At 43.9% G+C, this 22,190-nt stretch overlaps 1 protein-coding gene across 1 annotated transcript in view; it reads right to left on the bottom strand.

The window, feature by feature from the left end:
* The window catches only part of STK32A (serine/threonine kinase 32A), a 290,285-nt gene that overhangs the window by 30,222 nt on the left and 237,873 nt on the right, over positions 1-22,190 (bottom strand). The window contains exon 7 of the mRNA XM_040406255.1: positions 1,989-2,078. Within this exon, the coding sequence (XP_040262189.1) occupies positions 1,989-2,078 (90 nt within the window). The remainder of the gene's footprint in view (positions 1-1,988; positions 2,079-22,190) is intronic.

Here is a 22,190-nt window from a genome sequence, read left to right as displayed (position 1 = left end):
GGCCTTTATTAAAAAATATTGAGCTGTTCCATCACAAAGGGTTTTTCTAGCTGTGTGACTGGTACTTTCATTTTCATTTTGTGCTGGTCATCCAACAAACCAGTAAGATAAGAACTGATACTGGGTGTTTATAATGTCAGAGCAGAGATAAGGATCTCCTCTACTCCTGGTCTGACAGAAAAGACAGAAAATCCAAAGGGTGCTACTAGAACAGTGGTGACAAACCTATGACACGGGTGCCAGAGGCGGCACTTAGAGCCCTCTCTGTGGGCACCCGCACCCTGGAAAAAGTCTACAATGTACCAATATGCCTTAGACTTTTCCTGCCATTCATCAGCGCTGGGCGCACTATGAACAGCACAGGCAGTGCATAGAATGTAGGCAGGCTATTATAGCTAAATGATAAAGTACATGGAGGATATACTATATTGGACTGTTGTATTCAGGTTAAATTGCCATGTTGGCAATAAATAAGTGGGTTTTGGGTTGCAGTTTGGGCACTCTGTCTCCAAATGGTTCGCTATCACTGTACTAGAGCATCTCAGCTCTGTACAGAAAAAAGGACCCCATATTTTTTTATTAAGACCAATTATAAAAATATTTTTAGCTCAAAATACGTACAATGCAATAATTAAAAAAATGCCCCCAAAAGTGCACATAGCCTTTAAGTAAATTTCCAGTGCATGCCATTACCTTTAATGGCTTATCAAATGATTAATGTAAAAAAAATCTGAAAATAAGACATAATAGAATACATGTCTCTTTATAATAATGCTGGAACCAACCCCGTACCTCACATGGATACAGAAATTATCCTATTCATTGCTTTGATAGAAAATCTCCAGGCTGGCAGCTTAGTAGGGTGGAGTCCTTTCTGCTGGGGCTCTTTCTCTGTCTTCTGTCAGAGGGCATTTCCATTCTATTGAGGTTCTTTCCCTGTCATAGCTCCAGGGGCCATGTCCTTTCTTTTGAGTCTCGTTCCCTGTCATAGCTCAAGGGGTGTCCTTTCTGTTGAAGCTCACTCCCTGTCGTAGCTCAATGGGGGTGTCCTTTTTGCTAAGGCTTATTTCCTGTCATAGCTTGGGGAGGGGGGTCCTTTCTTTTGAGGTTCTTTCCCTGTCATAGCTCAGGGTGCATGTCCTTTCTGCTGAGGATCTTTCCCTGCCACAGCTTAGGAGGAGTGCCCTTTCTCCTGAGGCTCTTTCCTTATCATAGCTCAGGGGGAGTGTCCCTTGTGCTGCAGCTCTCTACCTGTAACTGTTATAGATTGAAGAAGAAGATTGTTATGTATTACCGCCTTTCCCTGGTTGGTGGCAGTGGAAGGATGGAATGTGCGACCTACTCATTCATCTCAGTGGCAGGATGTCAACCTTACTAGAGAGACTGAACTCCAGGGGGCACTATTTTAATGAACTAAAGCCAATATCTTTCAATTTGAATATTTTTGTAACAGAAAGAGTAAATTGAGTTATCATCAGTTGTCTATAGGTATTCCTACTCAATTTGGAATGTACTGGAGCCTCTGATGAATACAGAGAAATTTATATATTGTATTCCTATTTTGCTTTAGTATATGGGTCAATGATATTAATTCTAATGAAATTTTGTATTCCATTGTCCGACAAGTGGCTCTACTGCACTTCAAGAGAGTTGCTTATTTTTATAATGTTGATGTTGGTACATTAATCGTAGAGACCTGGCAAAGAAAACAGACTACACAAATCTTTGAAGGAACAAGTTGGCTTCGGTTCAGCTGATTTATGAGGCTGTTGTGGCTCAGCAATGAAGATGTTCCCACAAGTGAAGTACCAGATCAGCTTAACAGCATTCTGGGAATGGGCGCATAATTGAAAGGCCTTCAGCATCCATAATGAACCTGACACCATTATGTATACATACATCTGAGATATAAATAATATCCTAGCTGAAGAAACCATGGCAAAAAACAAGGTATCATAAATGAAAGATGTAGGAAGCAGGATACTTACCCATGTAAGGTTTTGTACCAGCAACTGTTGTGATCTTTGTACCTTGATTGACCAGGGTAGCAATATTGAAATCAGTAATGTGTACGTGCCCTGTATTAACACAAGAAGAGTAAGTGTTTTTAGAAAATAGAAATTAAATACATATACTTCACTAGTTATACATATTAAAGAAAACCAAATAAGAAGGTGAAGCACTACTTGCTTTGATTAGAGCAGATTGGCTTAAAGGGGTTGTCCAGCCGTTAATATTGATGACTAATTGTCAGGATAGGTCATCAATATCTGATCTGCGGGGGTCCGACACCTGGCACCCATGCCAATCAGCTGTTTGACGAGGAGCCTTCCTTGTCTTTACACTACTCCTCGTCTCCTGTGGAGCGGAGGTGTAGTGTAATTACAAGTACTCACTCCTTTCACTTGAATGGAACAGGTACTTGTATTACACTGCACTTCCGAGTCTAAGTGCAGTGTAATGAAAAGGAAGCGGTGCTCACATGCCTCAGCACTGCCTCCTCTTCAAACAGCTGATCTGCGGGGATCCTGGGTGTTGGACCCCTACCGATCAGATATTGATGACCTATCCTGAAGATAGGTCATCAATATTAATGGCTGGACAACCCCTTTAACCACTTCCAGAACAGGCCATTTACTCCCTTCCTGACCAAGCCTAATTTTGCAAATCTGATATGTATCACTTTATGTGGCAATAACTTTGGAATGCTTTTACTTATCCAAGCCATTCTGAGGTGTTTTTTCATGACACATTATATATCATGTTAACGGTAAAAAAAATGTTGGTTATTTATTTTTTATTTTTTTAGGATGTAAGGTTTAGAATTTTAGAAGCAATTTTTGAAATTTTCAAGGAAATTTCCCAAATTAACTTTTTAAAGGACCAATTCAGTTCTAAAGCCACTTTGAGAAGTTTACATAAATAGAAACCACCCATAAATTGCCCCATTTTAGAAACTATACCCCTCAAGCTATTCAAAACAGATTTTAGAAATGTTGTTAACCCTTTAAGTATTCCACAGGAATTAATGCAAATTGGAGGTGAAATTTCAAAATGTAACTTTTTTTGCAGATTTTTCATTTTAATAATTTTTTCCTGTAACACATTGAGGGTTAACACATTGAGGGTTAACAACAAAACAAACCTCATTATTTATTACCCTGGTTCTGCGTTTTTATATCAACACCCCATATGTGGTTGTAAACTGCTGTATGGGCACACGACAGGGCTCAGAAGGCAAGGAGCGCCATATAATTTTTAGAGGGCAGATTTTGCTGGACTGGTCTTTGGGCGCTATGTTGCATTTAAAGAGACTCTGAGGTACCCCCACAGTGGAAACCCCCAAAAAGTGACCACATTTTGGAAAACACACCACCCAAAGAACTTTTACGGTATTTAGAGAGCACTTTGACCCAATAGATGTTTCATAGAATTTATAACACTTGGCTGTGAAAATTAAAAATTATTTTTTTTACAAGAAAATTGTACTTTAGGCCCAAACTTTCTTTTTTTACAAGGGATAACAGGAGAATATCAACCCATAATTTGCTACCTATTTTCTCTTGAGCACAGAAGTACCCAATTTGAGGTCGTAAACTCCTGTTTGGATATACAGGTGAAACTCGAAACATTAGAATATCATGCAAAGTTCATTTATTTCAGTATTGCAACTTAAATGGTGAAACTAACATATGAGATAGACTCATTACATGCAAAGCGAGATATTTCAAGCCTTTATTTGTTATAATTTGGATGATTATGGCTTATAGCTTATGAAACCCCAAAGTCACAATTTGGAGGTACCCTTTGCTCGGGGATATGGATTAATTAGCTGACTAGAGTGTGACACTTTGAGCCTAGAATATTGAACCTGTTCACAAAATTCTAATTGTAAGCTGCATTAATGCAATTCCTTTTAATTAGCATTAATGAAATAGATGGACTTTTGCACGATATTCAAATTTTTCGAGTTTCACCTGTATGCCAGAACTCAGAACGGAAGGAGGAGCATCTGGACTTTCTAACATGGAATTTGCTGAAATGGTTTTTAAGACCCATCACTTTTTTATTTTTTGTTGATTTTGCTGTTTGAGGGCTTATTTTTTGCAGGACAAGCTGTAGTTTTTATTGGCACCATTTTGGGGTACATTTGGCTTTCTGATCGCTTTTTATCTCATTTTTTTGGGAGCTAATGTGGGTAAAAAAATTTATTCTGTCAATGTGTTTTATTTTTTGAGGTTCGCCATGTGGTATAAATGGTATGATAACTTTATTCTGCAGGTTGATATGATTATGGCGATACCAATTTTGTATAGTTTTTTCATGTTTTACTATTTTTGCATAATTAAATCCCTTTTTATAAAAAATCTGTTATATTTTGCATTGCCACATACTAATATCCATAACATTTTTATTTTTCTGCCAATGTTGATGTCCGTGGGCTTGCCTTTTGCAGGACACACTGCACTTTTTATCGGTACCATATTCAGGTACATAAGACTTTTCGATGACATGATATTATGTTTTTTCGAAGGCAAGGTTACAAAAAAAGCTGTTTTGGTGTTGTAACGGTCGCGTACACACACACACAGGGGGGAGGGAAGTGACCACTGCACTCCACCCTTACCCCTGGCCCTGCCTACTTGCCTCGCGAGTCCTAATGACAGGGGACAACTGGACGGCAATCCCTAACTTGGAGTAAGTGCAGGGATGACAGACAGACAAACAACAGGACGTGAACGGACCGAGTCAATACCAGGAAAGCTGCAAAGTACAAATGGAGCAAGCAGAGAATTGTCAGGAGAAGCCGTGGTCATAAATACCAGGAGAGCAGAGAAGTACAAGAGGAGTCCTAAGAGAGTAGTCAGGTGGGAGCCGAGGTCACAATACCAGGACGGAAGAGCAGTACAGGAGGAGCAGACAAAAGGATGGTCAGGGAACAGGATCAGGTAAGTATTCAGCAGTCCAACAAATAGCCAGGAACCTAGAAATTAACAGGCAACCTGTAGCCAGCAGGCTGCCTGTATTTATAGTGGGGAGTGAGGGTCATGTGACGTGGCCAGCGTCACATGACCGACAGACCAACCAGTCGAGCACCGAGTGATCAGCTCGGCGCTCAAGGCAGACTAGGAGCAGGGAGCCACCCAGCTAGTAAAGCCGCCCCGGGGGAATGAGGTCAAACACAGAACCTCATTCCAAAAGCTAAGCAACAGTTCTGCGGGCAATGGGGGACCGAGTGCACCTTCGGAACCCCGTGACAGTACCCCCCCTTTTACGAGGGGTCACCGGACCCAAGACTTCAGGCGATGGCTTTTCAGGGTGTTCTAAATGAAATTTACGAACAAGTCTAAACCTCCCTGGCAGGTACCCACGATCTCTCTTCAGGTCCATACCCCTTCCAGTGAATCAGGTACTGCAAGGACTTACGCACCTTCCTGACATCCACTATTTCAGACACCACATACTCGACAGCATCATTAACAAGAACCGGCGGAGGCGAGGCTTTTGATGGTACTACCGGTTCAAAATATTTTTTAAGCAGAGATTTATGGAACACATTATGAATGTGGAATGACTCAGGCAGCTCCAACCTAAAAGATACCGGGTTAATCACTTCCGTGATCTTATATGGTCCAATAAAACGAGGAGCAAATTTCTTAGAAGTTACCTTGAGAGATAGATTCTTGGAGGACAACTATACTTTATCCCCAACCTGAAAGTTTACCCCCCTTGAACGTCTCCTATCGGCCTTGAGTTTTTGAGAACATTGAGCCTTTTCTAGGTTCGATTGAACCCGGGCCCAAACTGTGCACAGTTCGGAGGAGAGTTTATTCGCTTCAGGGTTAGAGGAGGAGACGGACGACCCAGAATGAAAACGGGGATGAAAACCATGGTTACAAAAGAAAGGGGAGACCCCAGCAGAAGAATTGACACGGTTATTCAAAGCAAATTCAGCCAACGGAAGGAATTTGACCCATAATTGCTGGTCATCAGCAACATACAACCTCAAGAATTGTTCCACAGACTGATTAAGGCGTTCAGTCTGCCCATTACTCTCAGGATGGTAGGCGGAAGAAAAAGACAATGAAATTTTACATCTTTGACAGAAGGCCCTCCAGAATTTGGATACAAACTGCACACCCCTGTCAGAAACAATATTTTCCGGGATGCCATGTAAACGAACAATCTCTCTCACAAAAATAGACGCCAGGGTTTTAGCATTCGGAAGTTTAGACAGGGGAATGAAATGAACCATCTTGCTAAACCTATCGACACACTACCCAAACCACAGTCTTACCCTCCGCCAGCGGTAGGTCAGTTATAAAGTCCATCGAGATATGGGACCAGGGTCTACTGGGAATGGGCAGGGGTCGTAGGTTACCAGCAGGGCGAGTCCTAGGTGTCTTGGACCTGGCACAAACCTCACAGGCTGACATGTAGGACTTGACATCCCTAGTTAGAGTGGGCCACCAATAAGATCTAGAAACCAGATCCTTAGTGCCCTCAACACCCGGATGTCCACAAAAGGCAGAATCGTGACACTCACCCAACAGCTGGAGACGAAATTGTACGGGAACAAACAACTTATCTGTTGGGGTGGATACCGGTGCCAGATGTTGTTCAGACCTAATGCGAGCCGAGATATCCTGGGTAAGAGCTGCTAAGAAGATTTTTGCTGGTAGGATGGATTCAGGTGGTGCCTCAGTAGGTTGAAAAGCCTGGAAGCTCCGAGATAATGCGTCCGCCTTCACATTTTTACTTCCCGGCCTGAACGTGATGGAAAAATCAAAACGAGTAAAAAACAGAGCCCATCTGGCTTGACGGGGATTCAACCTCTTAGCAGACTCGAGAAACATAAGGTTTTTATGGTCAGTGACAACAGTTACACAATGTCTTGCCCCCTCCAGGAAATGCCTCCACTCCTCAAATGCCCATTTAATGGCCAGCAGCTCCCTATTCCCTATGTCGTAGTTTCTCTCCGTGGGAGAGAATTTCCTGGAGAAGAAGGCACATGGTCTCAGATTAGTGAGGCTAGCAGGACCTTGTGAAAGGACTGCTCCTACGCCGTCCTCGGACGCATCCACCCCCACAATAAAAGGTTTCTCCTGATCAGGCTGGATCAGAATGGGAGCGCTACTGAATGCCTTTTTTAATTTTTCAAATGAAGAAATGGCCTCAGTAGACCAATTCTCCAAATCCGCCCCTTTCTTAGTAAGGTCGGTCAACGGTTTAGCAATTACGGAAAAATTCATAATAAATTTACGATAGTAATTGGCGAAACCTAAGAACCGTTGTAAGGCCTTTAAGGATGAAGGTCTTACCCATTCCTTAATTGCTAGTACCTTACCAGGATCCATCTTGAAGGCGTGAGGAGTCAGAACATGCCCTAGAAACAGAATCTCCTGTACACCAAAGACACATTTCTCTTGTTTAGTGGATAGCTGATTCTCCCTCAACACCTCTAATACTTGTTTAACATGAGACACATGGGATTCGAAGTCAGGAGAGAATATCAAAATGTCGTCAAGATAGACAATAACAAATTTACCTAAGTACTCCCTAAGAATGTCATTCATGAAGTTTTGGAACACAGCTGGGGCATTGCTGAGTCCAAAAGGCATCACTTGATATTCAAAGTGTCCTACCGGAGTATTGAACGCCGTCTTCCATTAGTCTCCCTCCTTGATTCGGATTAGATTGTATGCCCCTTTCAGGTCAATTTTGGAAAACCAGGTTGCCCCCAGAACCTGGTTAAATAAATCCGGAATCAATGGGAGGGAGTATCTATTCTGGACAGTGATTTTATTTAATCTCCGGTAATCGATACATGGCCTAAGACCACCATCTTTTTTCTTAACAAAGAAAAACCCCGCCCCCATAGGAGAGACAGAAGGTCTAATATGCCCTTTACCAAGGCTCTCCTTAATATAATCTTCCATGGCCTTGCGTTTGGGCATAGAAAGATTATAAATTCGTCCTTTAGGAAACTTGGCCCCCTCTACTAGCTCTATGGTACAATCATAAGGTCTATGGGGGGGTAGAACCTCCGGGGTTGGTGATGAGAATACATCAGAATATTCTCTAACAACAGAGGGTAAAGTATCAGACTTTACTGAGACCCCAGCCTGTACCACGGACAAGCACGAGTCACACTTAGGCCCCCATCTCACCAACTCCCCATTGGACCAATCTATAGTGGGGTTATGTAGTCGGAGCCAAGGCAACCCTAGTACCACCTCAGCAGGTAGGTTCTCCAGGACTAGAAGCGAACATCTCTCTGAGTGGCACACACCCACGGTTAGAGAAATCTCCGAGGTACATAAGCTCACCGTACCACCAATAAGAGGAGTAGCATCAATAGCCATGACATGGATAGGAGTTGGTAAGGTAAACATAGGAATACCCAATCTTACAGCATACTCAGAGTCAATAAAGCTAGCCGCTGAGCCAGAATCAATAAAGGCCTTACCCGGCCATTTATCTACTCCCAGAGAAATCGTAATGGGTACCGAAAGCTTACATTTAGAAAATTCAGGGTGTACCTGGTCTTTAGGTTGCCTTGTCTTAGTAGACTTGACAGAGAGGACCTTCTTAGGACACTGGTTGATCCAATAGTCAGGATCTCCACAGTAAAAGCATTCTCCACGTCTGCGGCGAAGATTCCCTCGGGTCATGCCAACCTGCATGGGTTCCTCGGTGGAGACCTCAGCATTGTCTCTGGGATAGGCCTCTGGCTGGACCACCATCTGGGAAGAGAACTGTTGTTCCTGTCGTCTCTCTCTAACCCGTCGGTCAAGTCGGACAACAAGGGTCATCATCTCCTCTAAGGTCTCTGGAAGTTGATAACTGACCAGAAGATCCTTTAATTTATCAGACAGACCTGACCTGAACTGACTCTTCAGGGCTGGTTCGTTCCATCCTGAGGGGACACACCACCTTCTGAATTGGGTGCAATAATCCTCCGCTGGTAAATTGCCCTGAACCAGTGCCTTTAGAGCTGTCTCGGCTACTAGAGCCCTGTCTGGTTCATCATAGAGGGTACCCAAGGCCTGAAAGAACCCCTCCACAGAATATAAACAACTGGTGCCAGCAGGTAAAGAGAACGCCCAGTCCTGGGGATCACCCTGTAATCGGGAAATGATAATGCCCACGCGTTGACTCTCGGGGCCAGAGGACACGGGGCGCAAACGGAAGTAAAGTTTGCAACTCTCCTTAAAAGAGAGAAACTTCCTCCGGTCTCCAGAAAAGGGTTCTGGGAGCTTAATCTGGGGCTCAAAATGCGGACTGGAGGCCTGAGGAGTGGAAGAACCTTGCCCTAACTCAAAAGAACTGAGTTTTTCCCCTAACTCCTGCACCCTCTGCGTCAGATTAGAGACATGGTCAGTCAGAGGATTCATAATACAGTGGTTATTGGGCCTGTTAATCTGTAACGGTCGCGTACACACACACACAGGGGGGAGGGAAGTGAACACTGCGCTCCACCCTTACCCCTGGCCCTGCCTACTTGCCTCGCGAGTCCTAATGACAGGGGACAACTGGACGGCAATCCCTAACTTGGAGTAAGTGCAGGGATGACAGACAGACAAACAACAGGACGTGAACGGACCGAGTCAATACCAGGAAAGCTGCAAAGTACAAATGGAGCAAGCAGAGAATTGTCAGGAGAAGCCGGGGTCATAAATACCAGGAGAGCAGAGAAGTACAAGAGGAGTCCTAAGAGAGTAGTCAGGTGGGAGCCGAGGTCACAATACCAGGACGGAAGCGCAGTACAGGAGGAGCAGACAAAAGGATGGTCAGGGAACAGGATCAGGTAAGTATTCAGCAGTCCAACAAATAGCCAGGAACCTAGAAATTAACAGGCAACCTGTAGCCAGCAGGCTGCCTGTGTTTATAGTGGGGAGTGAGGGTCATGTGACGTGGCCAGCGTCACATGACCGACAGACCAACCAGTCGAGCACCGAGTGATCAGCTCGGCGCTCAAGGCAGACTAGGAGCAGGGAGCCACCCAGCTAGTAAAGCCGCCCTGGGAATGAGGTCAAACACAGAACCTCATTCCAAAAGCTAAGCAACAGTTCTGCGGGCAATGGGGGACCGAGTGCACCTTCGGAACCCCGTGACAGGTGTAATTTTTTTCTTTTTTACGGCGTTCACCTAATGGGGTCGATCATATAGTATTGTTATAGAGTTGGTAGTTGCAGACGCGACGATATCAAAATATTTTATAAATTTATTTTTTATTTTTACACAATAAGAGCATTTTGGAGAAAGAAAATCTTTTTTGTGTTGTCATTTTCTTACAGCCATATTTTTATAATTTTTCTGGCTATAGTCGTGTATGAGGGCTCATTTTTTGCGAGATGAAATTACATTTTTATTGGTCCTATTTTGGGGGTACATATGACTTTTTGGTCGCTTGATATTGTTTTTTGGGAGGTAAAAAATAGCTGTTTTGGCATAATTTTTATTTATTTATTTACATCATTCACCTGATGAGACAGATAATGTGATAGTTTTAAAGAGCTGGTCGTTACAGATGCGGCGATTCCAAATATGTCTTATTTATTTTATTCTATTTTTAACAATTTTTTAATGACTTAATTGGGGGAAACTTATTTTTAATTTTTATAAAACAATATATATATATATATATATATATATATATATATATATATATTTTTTTTTTACACTTTGTGTCTTCCATGAGGTCATACAAGACCTCTGGGGACATTTAACATCCCTTTTTACATAGTAGTCCCAGTTACAGGGGGAATACAACCCCCAGAGAGGCTGTACAGCAGTATACTATGCTGTACAGCCTTACTGCAGGGCTGATCAAGGTATCAGGAAGACCCGGAAGCTCCTGCAGTCTCCCAACCCTGGCAGTCACATGACCGCCCGCGCCAGAACAGGGACCAGCATAGCACTTCCTTAGCTGTAAACACAGTGCTCCTTCAGAGCTGTGTATACAGTGATCTGATCTAGAACGCAAAAACACAAAGGAACGGTCCCTGCCTTCTCAATGGGTGCCTTGCTGTTACCGACAGCGGGCCCCCAGCACAGCAGCTGCACGATTAGCATGCTGCTGCGATCTCTGAATGGATGTTCATAAATGTAAATTCAGAGATAAATCCCAACCCCCAGGACGTTTATAGTCTATGGAAGGTTGGGAAGCGGTTAAGTCTGTTTTTACATCTTTAGCATAACTTCTGTTAGAAATAGGGCTAGATCCATGGCACCGTGGGCACCAATGGTGATGACTTACTATGGGGTCTGATGGGTTATACCCATTTGATCATTGTTCTGATGGAAAAAAACACTATTTTCCCATCAGAAATGGTGGAATCTGCAACACAGCATCCGATGAGATGTGAACAAAGGCGAACTGATATCTTAAAGACCTGTCCTGTACAAAATAATCTAGTTAGTAACAAAGTAGCACAGCATACAAACATATCTAACAGTCATCTTTTTCATGAAACATTTTGGGAATGCAAGGTATGGTGAGCCCAAGAAATGATCAGGGCAACCAGAAATATCTCAGTGCAACAATGTAAGGATGTCCATCTGGAGGCATAGGAGGTTACCGGAACGCCAGAGAAATCCTTTTGGATACAGTATCTGCCCTTATCTAAATGGGCTTCTGACCAATTTGATTGTCCAGGACTTTAAATGCGATATATCTATTGGTCTGCTTGGTCCCATTCACATATCAGCATCTGCGTGTCCGGTCCTATGTCCTCCATATGTATCATAAGTATATCTAAATTATCTCTTTATGTAACGGTTTACCCATGACTGTCTTCTGACCCCCTGATGAACCTAGTAGTAGGGGAAACGCGTCGGGGTATTGATGAGAATTAGCCTGGGAACGTATTGCCATCACAACGTTTCTTCTGGGCTTCTCGTAATGATGTTGAAGGATTTGTCCTTTCATCTGCACCTATATTTTTGTTTCAGTTTTCTATGGGCTGTGGTTTATACAGGTATCAATTAACTGTGACACAGTAAACATCCATTGTTTATACGGGGCACCCAGGTATTGCTTACTGAGAGGAGGGTATACGTAGGGTAGTCAGTCCAGGAACGAGGACAGGGAGTCTCCACCATCAGGGGACGTCCCTGGGCTGAGGATTGATTCAGGGCGAGTGCAGGGACAGGCTAGATTTTTAAGCACTCCCCCGAATACTGCCCTGTGTACATCAAACCTCTATAGCCATATCATTGGTTAGCTATCCCGTGTAAACAGTTTTTATCGTTCTATATTATTTGTTTCACAATTTGTTCACTGGTGAATCACGAAGGTGGTGTAATTTTATCAGAATCATTTAGTAAAAGTTATGTTTTAAAGGGTCAACTCTGCTGGAACTCTCAACAATGTAAGGATCTTCCTTCCTTAAAGTCATTGCTATTGAACTGGTGTGGGTTATGCTTGTCTGTCTCTGTATGCTAGTACATAATAATTAAGAAGTACACATTTATTGATAGGGTCATGATGCAATTAGAAAGGCTAAGAAAGATGGGGAAACCAGACTGTGGATGCCCAATCGTTCACACTTTATAGATTTAAAGGAAATGAGCCCAGAAAATGACCTATTCTTTAAATCACATGTTTTTAAATAATTTTTGGTGGTTATTTTTAACTTTCCATGTCAATTTCTATATATAAACAAAAACCATAAAATTCTGCAGTTTTCACACTGGTCACTAAGCCTAATAATAGGCACCACTTCTTGGTCTGTACAGATCACTTTACTGCAGTTACCTGCTTATCTGTCATTCTAATCCGGCCTGTAATGATACCACCTATGTGTACAGATAAGACAGGCTCCACCATTCACAATAGGCGATTGCCAACTCTTATCTATTCTTTCCTTGTACAATCTGCACAGGTGACAGAGCATGCCTATAAAAATGTCCCATAGAAGTCAATGCAGTCCCCTCCTGACCATTGTGTCTATGGCCCATGTGGCTGCCGTAAAGCAAGTTTCTTAATGCTTTTTAAATGCTGTTTAGAACAGCTCAGGCAAGATGGCCTCCCCCATAATCATTGTCAGGGAAAAGAATAAAGAAATCTGAAATCAGAAAATAAAAACAGATTAGGCTACCATCACACTAGCGTTTTTAATTCCGCTATTGAGATCCGTCATAGGATCTTATTAGCGGAAGAAAATGCTTAATTTTTGTATCCATTCATTGTCAATGGGGACAAAACTGAAGAATGAAATGGATTGCACTAAAATGCATTCCGTTCCGTTTGGTTGCGCTCCCATCGCGGACAGAATAACGCTGCAAGCAGCATTTTTCTGTCCGCGGCGCGGAGCAAGACGGATCCCCCATTGACTTTCAATGGTGTTCATGACGGATCCGTCATCGCTATATAAGGCTACTTTCACACATATAAGGCTTTCCATTTGTGAGATCCGTTCAGGGCTCTCACAAGTGGTCCAAAATGGATCAGTTTTGCCCTAATGCATTCTGAATGGAAAAGGATCTGCTCAGAATGCATCAGTTTGCCTCCGTTCAGTCTCCATTCCGCTCTGTAGGTGGACACCAAAACGCTGCCTGCAGCTTTTTGCTGTCTGCTTGACGAAACTGAGCCAAACGGATCCGTCCTGGCACACAATGTAAGTCAATGGGGACGGATCCGTTTTCTCTGACACAATCTGGCACGTCATGGCTATATAAGACATAATACAACTGGATCCATTCATGACTGATGCATGCGGTTGTATTATTGTAACGGAAGCATTTTTTCAGATCCGTGACGGATCCACAAAAAACGCTAGTGTGAAAGTAGCCTTAGAAAAAAAGGATATATGTTGCTATCTGATTTTAAATGGCAGATAACATTTTTGGTGCCATGTTTCCTTTAACCCCATCAAGACCAAGCTAGTTTTTACCTTATGGACCAGGCCATTTTTAGCAAATCTGACATGTGTCAATTTATGTGGTAATAACTTTAAACGCTTTTACTTATCAAGGCCATTCTGAGATTGTTTTCTCGTCACATATTGCACTTCATGACAGTGGTAAAATAAAAAAATAAAAATTCATTTTTATTTATAAAAAAAATACAAAATTTACCAAAAATTTTGAAAAATTAGCAAATTTCAATTTCTCTACTTTTATAATAAACAGTAATACCTCCAAAAATAGTTATTACTTTACATTTCCCATATGTCTACTTCATGTTTGGATCATTTTGTGAATGCCATTTTATTTTTTGGGGATGTTAGAAGGCTTGGAAGTTTAGAAGCAAATCTTGAAATTGTTCTGAAAATCTCCAAAACCCACTTTTTAAGGACCAGTTCAGGTCTGAAGTCACTTTGTGAGGCTTATATAATAGAAACACCCCTCAAGGTATTCAAAACTGATTTTACAAACGTTGTTAACATTTTAGGTGTTCCACAAGAATTCATGGGAAAAAAAGATGACATTTCAGAATTTAACTTTTTTGGTAGATTTTCCATTTTAATCAATTTATTCCAGTAACAAAGCAAGGGTAAACAGCAGGGCTCGAGTTCTGCGGGAACGTGTGGGAACGGCGTTCCTGCACTTTTTTCATAGCAGGAACACAGTTCCCTTTCAGGGCCGGGCAAAAGGACCAGGAAGCGGTGAAGGCTTTGTACTCACCGCTTCCTGGTCATCTGTAGGTAACGTGCTTGAAGTTAAAATATACCATCGGATTGGAGAAAACTCTGATGCGATGGTATATTCTAAATCCGAGGCGTTCCCATGGTAATGGGGACGCCCGGACGCTGCATCATTGGTGGGCAGTGCGCCCTCCCCCCGCCCTTCCCAGTATTAAAAATCATTGGTGGGCAGTGAGCCCTCCCCCCGCCCTTCCCAGTATTAAAAATCATTGGTGGGCAGTGCGCCCTCCCCCCGCCCTTCCCAGTATTAAAAATCATTGGTGGGCAGTGCGCCCTCCCCCCGCCCTTCCCAGTATTAAAAATCATTGGTGGAATTACGCCTGAACTTCAGTAGCGTCCTGGCTGCCATGGTAAACGATCGGACTCGGAGCCCCAGCATTACACTGCTGGGACTCCGATCGGAACTGCCGCTGCCACCAATGATGGGGGGGGAGAGGGGGGGCGCACTGCCCACCAATGATTTCAATACTGGGGAGGGGGGGAGGGTACACTGCCCACCAATGATTTTAATACTGGGGAGCCGGAGGGGAGGGCGCACTGCCCACCAATGATTTTAATACTGGGGAGGGGGGGAGGGAACACTGCCCACAAATGATTTTAATACCGGGGAGGGGGGGGGGGGTTGGGTGCACTGCCCACCAATGATTTTAATACTGGGGAGGGGGTGGGTGCAATGCCCACCAATGATTTTAATACCAGGGAGGGTGCACTGGGGGCTGGTAAAAGGCACTGGGGGCAGGTGAGAGGCACTGGGGGCCGATGGAGAGGCACTGCTGCTGATGGAGAGGCTACTGGGGGCTGCTATGAGGCTACTGGGGGCTGATATATGGCTATTGGGGGCTGCTATAATGCAACTGGGGGCTGCTATGAGGCTACTGAGGACTGCTATGATGCATAGGGCTCTTATCTGAGGTCTGATTGGGGGTCATTCATATTGGGGTCTGAGCTAAGGTGTGATCTGAGGTCTTATTGAGGTCTTATTTACATTGGGGGTCTGATTGGTGGTCTGACCTGAGGTGTAATGAATATTTTTTCCAGAGCAGCTTGGAGAAAAAAATGCCTCACAGTCTCCCACACTCCTTCTGCCCAGCCAAGCCAGCCAGCACCCCTGAGGCCAAGCCTGCCAGCACCCCAGAGGCCAAGCGAGCCAGCACCCCAGAGGCCAAGCCAGCCAGCACCCCTGAGGCTAAGCCAGCCAGCACCCCTGAGGCTAAGCCAGCCAGCACCCCTGAAGCCAAGCCTGCCAGCACCCCTGAGGCCAAGCCAGCCAGCACCCCTCAGGCCAAGCCAGCCAGCACCCCTGAGTCTTTAGAACTGTAAGTAAATTATATATAAGGGGAGCTTATAATATGAAAGAGACTATATACACCTGAACAGACATAGCGCAAATTCCAGTTTTTGTTTACGTTTTATGTTGCACTCAATTTTCTGCGAAATATATATTATTATTATTATTTTTTTGGGGGGGGGGGGGGGGGGGGGTCGGCAGTGGATTTTGGGTGAGTTCCCACACTATTTTTCCCAGGACTTGACCCCTGGTAAACAGCCAAACAAAACTCAATATTTATTACCCTGATTCTTTAGATTACAGAAACACCCCATTTGTGATCGTAAACTGCTGTACGGGCACATGGCAGGGCGCAGAAGGAAAGGAATGCCATATGGTTTTTGGAGGGCCATGTCACATTTGCACCCCTAGAGTAGAAACTCCAAAAAATGACCCCATTTTGGAAACTATGGGATAAGGTGGCAGTTTTGTTGGTACTATTTTAGGGTACATATGATTTTTGGTTGCTCTATATTACACTTTTTGTGAGGCAAGGTAACAAAAAATTGCTGTCTTGGCACCATTTTTATTTTTTGTTATTAACAATGTTCATCTGACAGGTTAGATCATGAGCTATTTTTATAGAGCAGGTTGTTACGGATGCGACAATACCAAATATGACTACTTGTTTTGGTTGTTTGTTTCCGTCTCCATATTCTGAAAGCCATAGTTTTTTTCTGTTTTTGGGCGACTGTCTTATGTAGGGTCTCATTTTTTGCGGGATGAGATGACTGTTTTATTGGTACAATTTTGAATTGTGTATGACTTTTTGATCGCTTGGTATTACACTTTTTATAATGTAAGGTAACAAAAAATATATTTTTTTAAACGTTTTATTTTTTTTACGGTGTTCACCTGAGGGGTTAGGTCAGGGCTTGACAAATCACAGGCACCAGGTCGCTATAACGATCAGGAATTTTATCATTCTGTATTGTACTGAATTGAACTGTCAGCCTCTCACACAGTGAGACGCTGACAGTTGCCTAGGAGACCCAGCGCTCAGGCTGTATCTCCTGGGTTTCCGTAGGCTGGCAGATCCGATGCCTGTGTAAGGCATCGGGGCTGCCATGGCAACCATCGACCCCCTTCCAGCGCAGCGCGGGGGAGGTGATGGAGTCAAAGGGAGCCCCCTCCCTCTGTATACCCCACACATGCCGTGGTCAGCGCTGACTGCCGCACGTGAAAGGGTTAATCCGCCGGCATCACCGCACACAGTGGTGCCGGCGGATGCAGCAGGGGCCCGGCTATCAATAACAGCCGGGCCCGTGCTGCGGATCAGGCGGGTGCAGCTCCTGCACCCACCCGATTCCATCACGTACATGCACGTGAGGATGCGGCAGAGAGGGTTGAATTATGAGACACTGTCATGTATTGAAGGGAAACAGTTGATCTTGGGAAAAAAAAGGATTTACACATTTATCACAGACTTGACAATTTAGTATTTGTTAGGCTACTTTCACACTAGCGTTATTCTTTTACGGTATTGAAATCCGGTAAAGGGTCTCAATACCAAAAAAAAAACGCAACGGTTTCAGTATGTATAAGGATGTCTTCCGTTCCGTCCTTTGTACGGTATTTAACCGGACAAAATACCGCACCTGCTAGCATTAATTTCCGTTGAGATGTATTAATGCCGGTTCTGGTACCAAGTGTTTCAGAAATTGCTGCATTGCCAGATCCCGTTTTCCGGTCTGCGCCAGGATATAGGAGGAGCTGGTTTCGCAGCGAGTATATATATATTTTTTATTGTGCAGCAATAAAAATCAATAATTCTAAGCAGCTCCTATGTACTTATACATAGGAGCTGTATGTTATAAGTACATAGGTGATGCTAGGAGTAGTAGTACCTAGGACTGCAACTCCTAGCATCCCCCATGTACTTATACTATCTGCAGTCCCTATGTACTACTGCATAGTAAAGTCTTTGAAATTCAAAAAGTTTCAAAAACAGTATTTTATTTACATTTTTTTAGGGTTCCAGAGTCTACACCAGAATGGATGAGGAGGAGGTCAGATTTTTTTTTAGATAATGACCTCCTCATCTAGATGGTGGAGGCTCGTCCAGCGTTGTGGGACCACACCGACCGCCGCCATGCAGACCACAACGCAACCCGGCTCCTCTGGCAGGAAATCTGTGAGGCAATTGTACTGAATTGGGAGGACCTTGGAGACAGGCAATCGGAGCAGTGCCGTAAGTATACAGTATTTCATTTGTAGATTGCATACACGTATGTTTTATTGCTCAAGAGTGGTTTACTGTCTAGTTGATGTGGCTCACTGCCACTATCCATGTACAGCATGCAACATAGGGGTAGGTATACGATAAATTGCGCTGAGAAGCGATGTTAAATGGATTTTTCTGCGACTGTCGTGTTTCGCAGCATGTCGCAGTGCAACACCATAAACTATCATTATAAATATTGTCGCGCGACATTGCTGCAACATCAATGTCGCGCGACACATGTTGCAGTGTAGTAGCGCCCTATGTGTCACGCAAAACATGTCATGGTGCAGGCCTAGCCTTATATTTTACACATTTTGTAGAATCTTTGCTTTTCCCCCCTCTGGTATCAGCACTCCTCCCCATTCGGCCCAGGTGTTTTAAATTAGCAGGAGTATACATAAGGGCTCGTTCACATAAACGTTTTTTGCGTTCCGTATACGGGCCGTTTTTTGAGTTCCGTATACAATCCGTATATTGAACCATTCATTTCAATGGTTCCGCAAAAAAAATGGAATGTACTCCGTATGCATTCCGTTTCCATATTTCCGTTCAAAGATAGAACATGTCCTATTATTGCCCGCAAATCACGTTCCATGGCTCCATTCAAGTCAATGGGTCCGCCAAAAAAACGGAACACATATGGAATGTACTCTGTATGTAAATAGAACCATCTATTGAAAATTTTATGCCAAGCCCAATTTTTTCTATGTAATTACTGTATACGCCATACGGAAAAACGGAACAGAACCGGACACAATACTGAAACAAAAAAAATGGAAAAAGCCATACGGTTGTGTGAACGAGCCCTAAGGGTGTATAAATTCCTACCTCATCTCAGTTGGAGTTCCATGGTGCAGTGCTGCGTGGCGGACATTGTTGCTTTGGTGCTGTGCTGGTGGGGCCCAGTGCCAGGGTGGCTTTGATTGACTGCTGGATCCCCCTGCCTGCTGGTGTGGTGCCGATGGTCGCCACGCAGCGCTGCGCCAAATTTAGAGTGGGTTCCCATTCAAAGAGGCAACCTTGTTGTGGTGAGAAGGCCTATGCTTTTTGATCAAATTGTATACTAATGCCTCATGTACAGCATGCAGCATAGGGGTAGGTATACAATAAATTGCGCTGAGAAGCGATGTTAATTATGCTCAGAAGCAGTTATTATATAAAAGCATAGTATTGAGGATGTGCGATACAGTTTCACTTATATTTTACACGTTATGTACAGTATTTGTATGAAATTTTTTTTGCAATGCAACTTCCTATGTAGCATCAGAAGTCACTTTGCTCACCTCTATTCCAGAGGTTCTCCACTGAAATCCAATTGCTAATTGTTTTTTTTTTTTTTCAAGCAGTAATCGGGCACCCGAAGTTCCTTATGAGGCGGTCCCTGATAAGGCGGTCCCTGATAAGCCGGCCACCCAGGCCCCCTCTCGTCCCACCCAATCAACTGGTAAGGACTCAGATGTTCCCCTACCTCCGCCCCCTGGCGACGCAACGATGGCCCGATTAGCTACATTGTTTGAGGCCATCATGCGTCGCCAGAGGGCAGGTAGGAGCCATCAGGCAGACTACGAGGTACTCACAAGGCTCGTTTACGAGTCCTTGATGGGATTCACAAATAGAGTTGCCAGATTGGAGGATAATTTGCGTCGTCTTCAGGAGGGGGCGGTGCTGATGTCGCAAATGAGTCCGGTGCAACTGTATTTGAATTAGTTAGTCCCCGTGATGGAACAAGTGGACTGCGCCTTGTGGCAGGTGCAACACCGCCCCACATCCTTTCCCCCGTCCCACACCTATCCCCCATCCCAGTCGCCCCATCCCCCTTCCCAGTCCCACCCCCATTCCCACGGCCAACCCCCAACACAGTCCCAAACCCCCGAGCTATTTTCTGACCCTTTGGCCTCCTTCAAACGAACGTGTGCGCTCTGTTGCCGTATTGCGGACCACATTTGCGGATCCGCAATCACAGATGCGGACCCATTCACTTGAATGGGTCCGCAAATCCGGAGATGCGGAATGGTGCGGAACGGAACCCTATGGAAGCACTACGGAGTGCTTCCGTCGGGTTTTGTCCCGTACTTCCGTTCCGCAAAAAGATAGAACATGTCCTATCTTTTTGCGGAACGGCCGGATCGCGGAGCCATTAAAGTGAATGGGTCTGCGATCCGCTGCGGCTGCCCCACGGACGGTGTTCGTGCATTGCGGCCCGCAATTTGCAGGCCGCAGCACGACCACAGGGCGCACATGTTCGTGTGCAGGAGGCCTTTTTCTCCTTCTCCTCATTACTATCCTCCAACCTCTTTCACTACTCCCTCTTTTCTAGCTCGGCAAACTCCGTCTCCTGCCCCATCCTCCACTCTACATACTCCCACTGTTGCACTTGCCCCAACGCGCACTTATTTGTCCACAGTGGCAGAACAGCAACAGGACAGAGGGGTCCCAACCCGCGCAATGCCCTCCACCCCCCAATCTTCTAGTCCCCCCCAGGCCTGTTTTTAGGCAACTTTAAATCGTTTTTTATTTATTTTTTCTGAAAGATTTTATGTTCTTAAATGTTATGTTTTTGAAAATCTATTTGTCGTCCTTTTTTTAATGTTTTTTTTTTATTGGGGATCAAAAATGTTTTTTTTGGAGCCCCTAAATTTTCCCTGCACGGGCGGAGCGACGCAAGTATTTGTTGCTCCTCCAGCGTAGGGAGATTGAGGGCTCTAGTGCTCACATATTCTGCCTACGTTGGCAGAGCGACACAAGTATTTGTTGCTCCTCCAGCATGGGGAGAGTATGTTGACAAGAGAAGACTAGTGTGGAGAAGAGAGTGTGGCAGGCGCAGCACTATGAAGTGCCTTTTGCGCTGTGGCATTAGAAGAATTTTGATATCTCTGACTTTTAGTCTAACCAGACTGTCTATTACTCTGTAATTCCTCTAGCGCCGTTCTATGCAAACAGTAGGTTTAAAGAGCACACCAAAGGCTTCAAATAACTTCTTTATTAACTTCAACTTTTCTTCATATATAAAACACTGCCGCCTCCGCAGCAGATAGTCCATGTACAAAACACGTGTTGAAAAGATATCACAAAATGGCGGTATGATTAAGATGGTGGTTCAACTGTTCAATCTTGTCATTAAACATAAAATGGTGGATATATTTCTCTCTTGAGTATCTGTACTGTCACTTTAAGTTATTTAAGCACTTTATGATCTCTGAGAGGTATATCTAAGATTTGACCGATAGTTCTACTGATCTGTATGCAATTTGCATGGATTGCTATTTGTATTCTATTTGTAGTTTGCAATTGTATGGTTGCAATAGCTGGAACTGCAAATAAACACATATAACCAGTTCAGTATACAGCTCTAATCACACTATTCACGATAGGAACAATAGGAACACAACTGTATTAAATACCTATTTTGGCCTCTTTGCTTCCATAAAACTAAACTCTGGCTGGATCTGTGTGTGTTCAGCTCCTGTCTCTGGTGAATAATGATTCTAGCAGCTCCTGCTAGGGGAATTCCCAGACAGGCTGTGTGTGAGGCTGGCTGTGATTGGTGAAAACTCTTGCTGTGTGAGAAGCAGGCTGTGATTGGTCTAGACTTCTGCCCAGAAACAACAGATTAACACTATGCTTTCTGTTGTTTCTGCTGTGTCACTGAGCTTACCTTACACTACAAAATGAATCCTAAAGGCATATTATCTTTTTCTGCTTCTGTGAACACAAAATATAACAGTTATATGACATCCAAAACATGATGTCACAGCAAATAACTCATCACATGCAATTGTCTCTAACACATAAACATAGGAACTGTATTAAGGTTATTAGCAGGTTTAGCTGTATACACATATAAGCTATGCTAGCAAACTAGGACAAGTCTTAGCTGGCCAACTACAGAGAGGCCTGACAATCTCCCAACACTGGCGGAGCAACACAAGTATTTGTAGCTTCTCTAGCGTGGGGGGATCAATGTATGCAAAAAGACAGTATATGG

This window comes from Bufo bufo, chromosome 1, assembly GCF_905171765.1.
Source record: "Bufo bufo chromosome 1, aBufBuf1.1, whole genome shotgun sequence".
NCBI classification, from domain to species: Eukaryota; Metazoa; Chordata; class Amphibia; order Anura; family Bufonidae; genus Bufo; species Bufo bufo.
The sequence above is the reverse complement of the archived record's forward strand: the minus strand, read 5'-3'. Positions and strand labels throughout refer to the sequence as shown.